Source organism: Temnothorax curvispinosus, unplaced genomic scaffold, assembly GCF_003070985.1.
Source record: "Temnothorax curvispinosus isolate PA1 unplaced genomic scaffold, ASM307098v1 QBEX01006321.1, whole genome shotgun sequence".
Classification (NCBI taxonomy): domain Eukaryota; kingdom Metazoa; phylum Arthropoda; class Insecta; order Hymenoptera; family Formicidae; genus Temnothorax; species Temnothorax curvispinosus.
This window is the reverse complement of record NW_020216101.1, coordinates 1,245,008-1,258,624: the sequence shown is the minus strand read 5'-3', so window position 1 is coordinate 1,258,624 and position 13,617 is coordinate 1,245,008. Positions and strand designations below refer to the sequence as shown.

General features: G+C 32.0%; 1 protein-coding gene across 4 annotated transcripts in view; it reads right to left on the bottom strand.

The window, feature by feature from the left end:
* Positions 1-1,427: 1,427 nt before the first annotated feature.
* LOC112455672 (BAI1-associated protein 3) overlaps positions 1,428-13,617 on the bottom strand; it is a 73,217-nt gene continuing 61,027 nt past the window's right edge. The window contains exons 10-27 of one of the 4 annotated variants that reach the window (XM_025017735.1): positions 13,322-13,478; positions 12,777-12,980; positions 12,230-12,388; positions 11,966-12,135; positions 11,679-11,786; positions 11,281-11,430; positions 10,946-10,997; positions 10,185-10,226; positions 6,635-6,780; positions 6,050-6,266; positions 5,854-5,928; positions 5,560-5,673; positions 4,381-4,596; positions 3,623-3,838; positions 3,240-3,434; positions 2,724-2,968; positions 2,261-2,469; positions 1,428-1,890 (exon numbers count right to left, since the gene is read on the bottom strand). In XM_025017735.1, the coding sequence (XP_024873503.1) occupies positions 1,796-1,890; positions 2,261-2,469; positions 2,724-2,968; positions 3,240-3,434; positions 3,623-3,838; positions 4,381-4,596; positions 5,560-5,673; positions 5,854-5,928; positions 6,050-6,266; positions 6,635-6,780; positions 10,185-10,226; positions 10,946-10,997; positions 11,281-11,430; positions 11,679-11,786; positions 11,966-12,135; positions 12,230-12,388; positions 12,777-12,980; positions 13,322-13,478 (2,770 nt within the window). In that variant the 3' untranslated portion in view covers positions 1,428-1,795. The remainder of the gene's footprint in view (positions 1,891-2,260; positions 2,470-2,723; positions 2,969-3,239; positions 3,435-3,622; positions 3,839-4,380; positions 4,597-5,559; positions 5,674-5,853; positions 5,929-6,049; positions 6,267-6,634; positions 6,781-10,184; positions 10,227-10,945; positions 10,998-11,280; positions 11,431-11,678; positions 11,787-11,965; positions 12,136-12,229; positions 12,389-12,776; positions 12,981-13,321; positions 13,479-13,617) is intronic. The other 3 variants (XM_025017736.1, XM_025017737.1, XM_025017738.1) reach the window with 3 other exon arrangements.

The following is a 13,617-nucleotide window of genomic DNA, read 5'->3' as shown; positions in this document are numbered from 1 at the left end:
TTAGAAAGAGACAAAGAGTGAATTGAACTAACATGCAAGTTAAACGACGTTGGTGAAAAGGGGCATAAATAAGATTAAAATTTGACTCATCAAACAAGATAAAGAAAAGATTGTACTTCAATTTTTTATCCAATTATTACGAGTGCTTTAACATATACTTTAATGTTAATCACGAAGAATTCGTCAGCATCGCATCGGAAAGTTATAGAAAGACTACATAGAATTGCATGTTGTGTACTAGCAAAATAAATTTAATAGAAAAATCTAGTAGGGCGACACAGAGAATATTTTTCAAGCGAAACGTACATTCAATTTTTAATAATAGTTACGTCTGAAAGTCGAATTCTCTCATACCTCTGATACATTCTCAAATTTCACTCTTTTCTTTCGATGCTGAAGAAATCACAGAGTGGAGCGTTCCCATAAAAGCGTCTCTGTTTTTGTCGCATAAACGGCTCCGGCGAGAAAAGCTGCGTTGATAATTTAGTCATTTGGGAGATTAGATGATGAAAAGATAGAAACAGGCTTTAGCCAATGACGAGTAAGAAAAATATCGTATATCGACATTCTCGGCTTGATTCGCACCGTCGAAGCGACGCTGAAGCGGCGCGGCTGCCCTTCGGGGAGGAAAAGCATTTTACTTGGATTATTAGAAATGTATTAGAACAATTTGATTTTTAACTTGATTGAAAAATATGCGGTTAAAAATAATTTTTGAGAAAACAGTATTAATACTCGACATGCTTCTGATTTTATGTATGCATTAATGGTATATTTTATTTCTGATCAACAATTGATTAGTGTAATTGATATCTAAGTTTTAGTTATTAATATTAGAATTCGTTGTGTGTTTTGCATTGCCCGAAGGAAAAAGAAATTTCTAAAACTTAACCATTTTACATAATTTTTATAAAAAATGGAAATTTTTAAGGGGATAGTAAAGAGACTTGTATTTTCCTCCCAATTTTATCGTGAATCAATTCTACGTAATCAAGGCGGAAGTTTCCATGAGCAGCCTCGATGACTTTCTCTTTTATGGAAGCTGTGAAAATAATTCGATTTAAAGAAAGTCATCATGTATATATCGCATATATTTATATTTTTATCATGGAAACCCCGATCTCTATTCACAATTGATACTCGACACACGAAAACCAGGTCGCGCGACCGCGAAGGGAAGGCTCGTCTTTTTAGTTTATCCGAAAACGTGAACACTCGTGTCTTTTTGCTAGGATCCTTAAACTCACGCGCGCAAGAATTTAAATATTTAAACCACCCTGTATAAAAAATGTAAGATAAAGAACTTTACGGTCGCTCCGGTGTCGCTTCGAGCCTGACGAGACGGCTTTTAAACATTTATCCTTAACTACGTCACACCAATGTGCTTTACTGTTTCCTGTGTGCTGCGTCGTTCTGCTCTACACATCTTTTCTTCGACACAAAAATAGTTTTGATATATTTCTCTCGATCCTCTTTCACCACGCCTTCCCTTTTTTTCTCTTTCTTCTCTTTTTTTTTTTTTACCCAACACCGATTATATTCAACACGATTTACACTGAAATAGATCTGGCGAATCTTTGGATGAAGGCTGGTAGAAAGATAGGCAGAAAGGTAGAGTGCGTGAGAGAGAGAGAAAGTGATAATCGACGATATATCGCAGGGATGGACTTTCTCCTCTTCCATTTTCTTTTCAGTTTTTCTTCATTGACTCTTAAGATTAGTGTACAAGTCTTGATAGCGATTGCGATGCAATCACCATGGTTTTTTCCTTCTCTTTTCTCAATACGTAATACGCTTACGTCGTGGCAAATCGTTGTTTCTGCTTCTTCACAAAGTCGAGAGCCATCTTGTCGCCGACTCGGGTTTCCAATATTTGGAGAATCGGATGATCTAGAACAAAAGGCATATTTAATTTGCAAGAGATATAAGCATCGATGTAGAAGTTACAATGTGAAGATTATTTATAAAAAATAAATTGATGATATTGTAATATTAAATACATTTATTCAATTTCTAGTCACGTAAAAGATTTAAAATAGAATATCTTAAAATAAGATAAATTTATAATTTAAAATATTCTGTATTTACATAATTTCCTATCATAGATCTATATGCAGATCGAGAAAGTTTTCGATTCTTAGACTTATAAATTTAGTAACGTGTTATTTCTATTCTGAAATTTTAAGTGGACTTCAGAAATTCATAAATTCATGTATTTTCATTAACTTTTCCAATTACAAAATTTGATTAATTCACTCACGCCGATTTTTTTGGTGCATAAGCGGTAGTTCCTGATGCTTGAGGCCGTGGAAATTGTCTATGCTGGTGTTTGTGTCGACGACGCCAGGAATAGTGCTGAGTCCTAGGAAAGCCTCGCCTGCGAAATCGTTCGCCGTGAGAACGTCGTGATCCATTACCGTAAAAAGAACCATCGCATTAGGATCACGACACTGTTCCACACTCACCGAACTGAAAAAAGTATATATGTGTACATATTTATTGAAGCTAAATATATTTTTTCAATTGTTATCTGATATTTAAATCAAGATAATGTTATCTTATAATATAAATTTAATAGAATTAAAATATTATTACATCATGCAAAACAAGTAGTAAATTAGATAACAAACTTCTTGAAGATATTACTTTTACATATGTGTGAATACTTTTTGTTCTATTATTGATATTAAATATTGTTATAACTCAAAATGTAATAAACTCACAATTCAAAACACTCGTCAAACATGGGATTTAGAGTTCTCTTTTTGACATTAGTTTGTTGCTCGGCGCAATGCTCGAACATTCGTCGTGGTAATAATTCGATTATCACGAAGGGATCGCTGAATCCATTCGGGTCTAATGGTATGACATCTCTGGCACTTATCACCTCGATGCAAAGAGAATCGTGATTCAAATAAGCTCGTACTGTTAGAATTCCATATTCGTAGCTAGTTGTGTTAAGTTGGTCCTAAAAATTAACACATAGATATATTATTTGTAATTAGAGATATAGTACACACACATTCAGCAATTAAACATTGTGCCATATATATATAAACATTTTAAGGCAATTTTTTCTATACAACATATTTGCATAGCAAGAAGTATTAAAAAGAGTATTTTTAAAGAAAAGAATATTCTTAAACATATTTGTACAAAATATTGCCATTTGCTATTTAAAATAAAAGAAATAATTGTACTTAGTTGACTAATTAATTTGGATGTCGCATATTATATACCAGAAGACGTTGTTGATAATATCGATCGATCAAGAAAGTCGTGTCCATTTTATGATACTGAAGACGCTCTTCCGCGTTCATGAAACTCTGACGACGTAATACTTCTAAAGGCAAGCCCTTATCGTCAGCGTTGAAGAATCTTACTAATAAGTCAAGCGCCTCGTGCAATCTCTCGTAAAACATCACTGGTTTATCCTGCAAGTAGTAATATTTTTCGTCATTATTTTGTCGTTTGTGTAATTTAGATTACTTACAAATATACTGAGTTAGAAATGTGTCACAATACATACAAATATCGTCAAAATTATTTTATCATATAAAGGATAATAATTTTATCAGAAAAAAGTTTAATATTCATGCAATTATGACAAAGGCATAATTACTTCGGCATTTCCATCCATTTGACTGGCTAATTCACTAAGGACCACCTCCCAAATATCCTGCAGAACGCGATTGAAATTTGCGGCTAGCAGAGCCGAGTTAAGTGCTACTAGATGAACATCCAGGTATTCTACTAGAGGTGTGATTGCTTCTGTAGTTGGTAAACTGTCAGGAGACCAAGCCAAATGAAACATCGCCTTTTTCAGAGGTGGTCTCATCTATATAAAACAGATAAAATAAAATTATTGTTATATAATTGCGAACAAATGTATTGTCCAGGTAGCTAACATTATTTGTCGTCATTTTAACGTCAAAATATTGGTAAGTAAAGTCAACTTGCTACCTGGATAGTTCCTTTGAAAATTTTCCATTATAGGTATATTTTCGTTGCGTGTAGTATACTACAGTATGATTAGGATGAAAGTTATAGTTTGCAGCTTTTCAATACGCGTTTGTTAACATAGCTACCAATAGTTACAGCGATATTATCGCGACAGTAATTATGCTTGCAAACTAATAAGCGCCAGCGACGTTTTAAAACTGGAATGTAAATTACGTTGCGCTAACTTGGTGACCTTTCGAAAAGAGCAGCGAGATACTCATCTAGAGATTGCGATAGTAAAGGAATTATATATAGAATATATAACACAGGGTTGTAAATTATAAAATGAGTTGCATGATTACTTAAGAAATCCAATTTAAACTTAAGCAAGCAATCTTGATTTTTTTAAATTTATATTAATATTTTATCTGAGAGTACCTTTGCTCCGATTTTCAAAATTATCTGATTTATGATGAGTAACATTTGTCCAGGGGTTTGTTCTAGTGGTGTTATCATAGTGTTTCGCCATTGTATTCGAACGGATTCGCCCGCTTGAGTCTCCAAAGCTGTTAGAATCTGTTCCACGCGAAGTTCCTCGCCTAGGTCCAATAACCATCTTCTCACATATTCGAGACCATTGACAGCTATGCACATCTGAAAACGGAATAAATTATCAATTAATTGTCGAGCGTCGAATTAATAATTATCAGTACCCTCATATTTCCTTCACGCGACGCAAAAGGACATTTCAATCGCCATAAGTCTTGCAGTATTATCAAAGATGAAAAAAAGTACCAAAATTTTATAATAAATTTATAGAGTTTATTATAAAAGTAATATACCATATATTTCTTAACATATATATGTCCTAATTATTTTAACCCTAGAACGCATGAGAGGGGTCGATTTCGACCCCAGGCGAACTTTGAACTACGCTCCTGAGCTAGCGAGTGACATTATTGTCGAGTCTTTAAATGGATTTTTCACTAACTAAACTTGAGTAAAATTAAATTTACCGCATACCATTCTCTTCGTTATTAAAAAATGAAGAAATTCATGTAGGTTTAAAGGCCCTTTATTTCTGTAGGACCGGTTTTACGATCAAATAAAGCGTGGGGTCGATATTGCCCCCAGTCATGCGTTAGAAGGTCAAAAAAATGATACATGCGTTCTAGGGTTATAATTTATGAATCAAATTACGATCATGACGAAATATTTAACAATGCCTTTTAAATAAATCTTCATTTATGAAAGCTTTGATTATTTCTTTATTTATAATATTTTCGTATATTTTATTATGCTTTGAGATATCCAATATCCATACTGTCAAGCGCTGGAAGCTTACCTTACCTATACATACATATAATTGCTTTATATGTATATAAAAGTTATATTTTTAATCCATATTATATATCCGTTTATAACATATTATACATTTTTCTATTTGCTTTTTACATAAATCAATGGATTAGTAGAAGTTGCATTACATGTCGCATCATGCTCCGCTTGTCGTGCAAAGTTGTAATCGCATATCTCATATTCTCATAGTTTAGCGAAACTACTTTGCGAAGCAGGAAGTGTACTACTGTTTGTGTACTAAAGCGAAGCAATCTCTACCTGAGCGATTACCTCATCTGTGGTCTTATATGGTGTTTGCTCTTCATAATATCCGCTATCCACCAGTTTCTGATGTGTTATCTCTGCGTAATAAGCCGCGGAGCTGCATATCGCCTATAGCAAATAGCGGTTTGACATCACGTTATTGCAGTGGTATTACAACATCATTAAAATATACAATAATACATTTTATATCTTTTTCATTATTAGTATATTTCTATATTAAGAGAACCATTGCGAATAAGGAGTTTCACATAAAAAAAAAAAAAAAAAAAACAATTATGGATTACTTACATCGATAACTTTCAATACAAAGTTATAAGATCCAACTAGATCCGGCCATGCCAGTTTTTTCCAGAATTCTTTAATCTATAATCAGAAAAAATATATATTATAATTATAATTTTTTTAATAACAGAATCATGACTATTACAGTGATCATTTCGTAATGTAAATAAATAAGGACAGTAAAAAAATTTGATGAAAGAACCTGATAAAAGCACGCAGTGGCGTCGATTGCCGACGTGCAGTGTTTGACGAAATATTCCCCGGCGCAGATCCGATCGAGTTCCGCGGCTCTTCGCACTCTTTGGATTGCCTTGAGTTTCGCCAGATCCAGCCATTTGTCGATAGCTGGTCTAAACCACTCGTAATATTTGCAGATTGCCAGAGTTTTATGGTCCGATTGCGGCAAATTCTCCTTCATACTAGAAAAACAAATTTTATATAAAACCACAATGTTACATACTATATTTTTCACTTCTTCTTAATATAAAATAAATGCAGTGTAAATGCAAGAAATAATTAATAACGAGAAATAACGTTGCTTTTTTAAAATGTAAAAATGTGAAACTTAAAAATAATGTTGAAAAATATTATTTTTATATGTATTTAATTATAATAATTTCATGATAAAAGCGTTATTTAAAATGATTCAAAATGTATTTATGTGTTAATGTTATAAAAATAAAACATTGTAAGTCATAAAAATTTTATTATGATAATCATATGCTAACATCTATTTCAAAAGGTGATCTTATCGACATAAAAATTAGCAAGTATAACAGATATTTACTTTACAAAGTCTTGGAGTGCCAGGTAAAGTTCGAATATCGGCGTTCCTATCTCAGCACCGGGTGGTAGAACATATTCTTCATCTCTGTTTTGACCGTGCAATTGCAGACAGGCGGTAGTAACCCTTGCACCAAGCTCGTTATGCATCTGTAAAAGTGATCGTTCCAATTAAGCATGATCTGTTCGATCGTGTAGACAGACGCACAAGCGGAGAAAATATTACTTTTAATAATTACTTTATTTAAGCTATTATACTATTATACAATGCTATTTTACTTTTTGGCGCAATATTCTTGAAGCATTGTGTTAAAGTTCGCCAAATTTCTCAACTAACTAATTAAATAGCCATTACAATCTAAACTTTTTTTTAACTAAAAAAGTGAAATAAAACCCTGAAAGAGAGTTTAATACATGCCTCTTTGTGAAATATTGTGTACATATTTGCTTGTAAAATAATTCATACACGATCCAACATTTTGTCTAAATGTCAGTTACAAACATTTTACTGCAAATTTATATTAATTTTTATTTTATATTTTTACGTTGAAATATATTCAATAGTGATAAGATAAACTATAATATTTTCCAACAAATTATTCACATAATAACATTCTAATAACATTTTGTTTTGATATTAATTAAATATCCTTATGCTCTTTATGTTATATTTTTTAATCATAGGATTATAAGTATATTTATATAATAATTCAAGATAATAGTGAAAGAAAGAGAAATTAAGATATCTTCTTATACAGATCGCATCTGTTTGCCGAAAAATGTTTAACCTGATATAATGCATAGAAAATGCATTTAAAATTAAATTTCGTTGAGGCCTATTTTATGCGCTAAGTATCATATACTTCACTCGGCGCAACAATTTGTTGGATTATATATGCAACGTTCAGACACCGCAAGCCTTAGCGGATTTGCATTCTCGGCGAAATTTATATGTAAAGCTATTAAAGTTCAATTTCGCGTGTTTGTGGTAAAATCGTGTTACACGCTAACGTGCGATCCTCTGCGACTTTATATTCAAAAGAAGTCTCGAGAGAGATGCCGGATGTTAGTCCCGGCTATGTAGTTAACAGGGATAAACGGGAGTTGTGTCTGTACACGCAGAAGATGGTCAGCACTGCAAAACTTTTCGAGCGTCTTTACGCTCTTTATGGTAAACTGCTTAGAGAACTATATAGCTGAAGATAGCATTATGTTCGGAAAGTTTCAGATATGTTCATCCTTGCGATACATTTGTACACAAATTGCCCGGGAGGGTTTTCATAATCAATTTCCAGATAATTAGCGCGTTTATCTAGTGAAATAAATGTACAAGCGAAAAGACACGCGATTCTATTAAGAATTTGTAAAAGTCTACGATTAATTAAATTCGTTTTAACTCGGTGTAATAGAATTTCTTGACGATGTAAAGAAATGCGGTCGGATCGATAAGGAATCGATGAGAAATGCGTCTTACGATTGAGCTTTCTGCTTAAAATTTTTCGCGGTAGAAGTCAAGTTTACACCAGTAGTTACGCAAAACTTTTGTGAGGAAACCGAAGTTTTATGGCATCTACGGAAGAAATTTAATCAGAACTCGCGAGACGTCGGATGTCGAAATCGAAGATGCGCGAGAGCATTCCTGAAAGTGCAAAGAAGATAAATTATGTGTCTTTTATATTCTTGTTCGTGTTGCAAAAAAAATAAATTACTTTAAGAAGAATTCCATAGTTATAAATTCTTAATTAATTAAATTTAAGATTGACTATACTAAATTCTTTTTTATTTCTCTTCACATACTTTTCCATTTAAACTAATTTTTTGCAAAAAAAATTATTTAAAAAATAAATCTTATTTATTAAATTATATTAAAATGGGTATTTCTAATTTGATTGTTCTGAATTTATATTAAATATCCTAAATTTAACATATATGTTGTATATAAAATTGTACTACTAAGTAATATAATTAATATAAAAAATAGTTTAACAAATCTAATCATTGTCTTATATAGTATTTATCTAAAAAAACACGTATACAATTTCCTAGAAATATATATTTGCTATTTATTTTAGTTTATTCATTTCTTGCTGAACAGTGAGCAGCAAGTACAAATGTATTCCTCGTGATATGTAAAACATATTCAAATATGTGACAAACTAATTGATACGTGATGACCTGCCTAATAATAAATTTCAAGTAAGATATAAACAATATTTGAGCAATACCACAAAAAATAATACAATATTAAAAAATTTATTTACTTCTAGCAAAAATATTTTATTGTTAAAATCAAATTATTTTGTATTTAAATACTTTAAACTTTGCAAATGATAAAATGACCTACGTACAAATTTGAGTAATTTCGGAAAACTACAGTTTTAAGTAACAATAATTACCATCAAACCTACTTTCTGGAACGATGTATTACGTGTTGATTTCATCGAGCGTAACCAGGCAATCATGTGTAACGAGAAATATATCTGTACCGCGGCTAAAAGTAAGTGCACAGAGGCAAATGAGTGGTGCGTCATTTGCTGAATTGGCGAGCGCATGCAATCGGTACGCGTCAAATGCAGCTGTGTTTTGCTAACGATCCGAATGAGCGCATGCAATTTGCGATTTTTACTCACGAAAACTACGCGATTCGAGGGTATCATGAGGAATATGCACTAACGGTCGGAAGTAAAGAACTGGCAAATGCTAAATAGCATAAGGCAGTAGGGTGCGTCATAGTTTTTCTTTACCATACTATCAAGAGAGCTTATAACTCAATTAGAAGCTAACTTGCGTAAAAAAAAGCCAGAGAGAAATCCAATTACTATATCATTGATGATAAGATAATATTAGAACGCGCGTATTTGTCATAATTCGTATGCTAAAATTAATGAGATAGATTTTTGAAATAATAATAGAACATTTCAAAATATATTTTTCATATTCGTAGTATAAGTATAGTATAGTAACAATAATTGGAATTATTTTAGTCGGTACACTACTGCCCATTTTGTGCATTTTGCGAGTATTCTTTTTTTTTGTATTTATGTGTGTAGAAGTTGAAAATGTGTGCTCTGTCTTCGTGTTAAAAAAACTATATGGAATTTCAAATACTATAAAGTCGCGAGCTTAAATTGCCAATCAAAACAGAGATTAATCGCCTCGAAACTAATGTATATATAATAGTATATACATACAATAAAATATTTTCAATAATTACTGGGTTGATAACGTTTATTTTTTAACTGCATACTCATATAATCATATTTGTTATTTATTTTTTTATATAATACAACTACGCTATGCGCAGTAATTAATTCTATAGTTAATATAATGACTTTTTGCCATTGTTATTAATATAGTAATTAATTTAAATATTTTTAATGGCTATGCAGATAAAAATGCGACGATTTCAACAGGTTTATATTATGCAGGAAATTCAAAGTAATAGAAAGAAAGAGAGAGATAGAGAACTATAGAGACAAGAGTAAAAAAGAGAAATAACAGGAGAGAAAGAGAAAGAAAGTTTAATATTTTGTGGTGGCGATGAAAAAAAGTACCTCGGAAGTGTTCTCCATGTGTTTCGCCACGTGTTCCGCCAGCTATGGACAAACATCTCGTGTACAGTAAAATCGCGCTGACCTGATGGACATTTATAATTTGTCGTCACGCTTTTCACCCAACCTGGCCCCTTCAGGTCACTGCGACTTGTTTATTTACAGCGTGTCCGATGCGACCTTACCATAATTGTAATTATTTTACAACTTACTTTTATTTCTCTTCAATTATGCTCGTTATTTTGTACATATTACAATCTAACACATACTTAGTCTTTAATCGCCATTCATATCCCCGTAAAGCAATATATCGTAAATTTGGGACACTCTATATATAAACAATAATATGTATTGTCATCTCAATGCAAAAACGTCGACCGAATTTATTTCTAATAATTTTGATATATTTTGTCCAATTCAATACAGTAGCTTAAAACCAAAAATTCAGTTGAATTTCACTTGAACACATTCTAATCAGTGTTTCTTAAATTTGATTGTATAGCTTGGAAAAGAATAATTAAAATAATCTTCTTTTCACCATGAAATCTTTTTGTATTCGCAAGCACGATCGACGTCTCGAATAAAGCGTTTAAGCCAAACATAGCACATCCAGCTCGACGACACAGTGAATAAAAAATAATGATGTGTTATGTGACAGTGTCTTTGACGCGATATTGTTGCAAAATCACAAGTAAAAATCTATTTATATAAATATTTTTTAATAATTTATTCACGAGAAACGTTTCTGTCATTTGCATTCTTACCAGTTTTTCCAGTTGCTTGTAAACCGCTGAGAAATATGGCACACCATTCGTGCTGAAACATATAGGATTAATGTGTTACAATTCGGCAGATCTTTTGTTATATCAAGATAATATATTTCCTAAGCACTGCGAACTCTGAGAAAACATTGTTAATTACAAAACATTGCTAAATACATATATTACCAAAGATATAAATTAAAATAGACAAAATGACTAAGCGATTTAGTACTTTTATATTTACTGATAAAGAAAATTCCTTGCATTGATTATTTCTTATACTCTTTCTTATATATATCTTTATGTTGCCTACTAAAGCAGATTTCAGAAATACTTACCCTTCAAAGAGACAATTGTAATATAAAAGCCCCTGTTCTAGATCGACTAGTAATGCAGTTACTAAGTTCGTAAAATCTTGTAAAACTCGATCGATGTCTTGATCAGGTTCTTGATCATAGCACATTGTCTGTTGTCTGGTATCTTCGTACCTGCAAAATTAAAATTAAGCTTAAATAAAAGTTGCATAATGTTTATATATCGATTGGCCTCATATTGCTTTCGAGTTTTACTCTTTTATAATTCTATTATTATTATCTTCTTGCCATAATTATTTTAATATTTATAATTAATTTACAAATAAAAATGTTTGCATATATATATATAAGAAAACAAAATAAAAGATAAATTTTATTTGAAAAGCTATTTTATTGGTTTATTACAAAACACCTCTACTTACCATTCCAGAGTTCCTTTTCTAAGAGCGGTAATGATTTCACCACGAATTTCCTTGTTAAAAGGACAGCAAGTTCGGAAAGCCTTCATATTTGAGAGAAGCCCCAAACATCTGCAGTAACATTAATTGTTATCGTATAATATAATTTTATATGTTAATTACATTTTAAAGTTCTACAAAACCTTTATATTTATTCATCTAATTTATCATAATTAAGTTTTTATTGTTTACAAATTGTAAAGTTTACAATTATATATATGTAACAAACTATTTTATTTTAATAAAAATACCTAAGCAAATAATCCAGCTTCGATATAGTCGGCCTATACAGAGGTGGATACAGTACCCGATGTTGCCCAACTTTTTTCAAAGACACTTCCAAGAAATCATTGAAGGAATCCGCTAGACACTGTTCTGCGTCGCGCGACAGAGTTTCAGTATGCCATCGATTGTCAAGTTCCTAAGTTTGAAATAGTTTAAGTTTATAATTGTTATTTAATAGTTTCATCAATGTAAGATGGCAAAATGTAAGTTGCTCCGATGACTAAAGTTACCTGCAGAAGACGATGAAGCATCCGTGGGTCGACGGCGGGCTGCCGGGAACTTGCTACCCATCTTATCAAAGCCTGCTGCAACTCGGTGACATCACCTTGCACCGCGTGTTGATGTAAGATTGTCAGCGCGGTTTGCGACAGTTCTCCAATAAAGTCTTCCTGAAAACCGCAAGTGCGTATAAAGTCACATGTCTGATTAGTGATTCCTAGAGAGATAATCAATACGTTGTAAAACGCTTCATAATTTTTATGCACGTGTCACTATAATTTAACATTTTGAATATTGAGAGAAAATATAAAATTTACAAACTTATCTATTTATTTCTTTTTTTTTTTTTTAAGAAACACTTTATGATAGCAGTTTAAAATTTTATAACAACATGCATTATGTAACATGCAACACACAATTTTGTATTGTATATCTAATAAACGCACTATACTATACTATGGGCAAATTTACGTTGCTACTGTGTTCAATATATGATGTAACATCTTTTGCGTTGAGTCTAACGTGGGTTTCATTAAATGTTATGAGGGTTATGCGTACCCCTTGTTTGTTCATTTCATGATTAAGGAAAATTGTATACAGCCTTTCCTGTTGCCTCAGCTCGCCCCAATTATCCTCTTCTGACGTTCCGCGGTCCTCTCTTGTCGACAGCCATAATTTCAGACGGATTCTACCCTGAATGTTACTCCTTTGTGTCCGCGCTTCAAGTTTATACCATTGATCCACTCCAGTGCTCGGAATCTCCTAGAAAGATAATATGTTATTAAAAAATATTCTAGAATTTTATTTTCAACACATAATTCTCTTGTCACAAAATAGTAATTATTATATTATTCAGATTAAAATATATAACTCAAAACAGATTCTATACAATCATTTAAAACAAATAAATGTTGGTTCAAAACCATCAAGATCTTTTCAACATGATGTTAAAAACTTAATAAACATCTTCAGCCAGTTTTTAGATTTTAAATATTATTTAAAGAGTTTATTATTTTTTCAAATTAATCAACATACTAGAGATTTCTATTGCACAGAGTATTCAGCTAGTTCAATAATAAATCCATTGTAAATTAAACAATTACCACTAGAGGGATGTTTACACAACCTAGGAAGTCATCCTGACTACCGGATCTAGCACTTTGCGCGATTTGCTTGAAAAATCGCCCGAGCCCTTTGACACCTCGTACTTCGTTGAGTTTGATAACCGCGTCAAACACCGAAGACTCGTCATCATGGTCCCTGAAATCATCAGTGCAGTCTTGCAAAGCTTGGTTCGATTTTGGAAAACATCACATATTCACATAAAAATTTCAATCATCTCCTTGCAATTATTATAAACTTTGTACAATTTTCAAGATATTATATCGGTAATCTAATA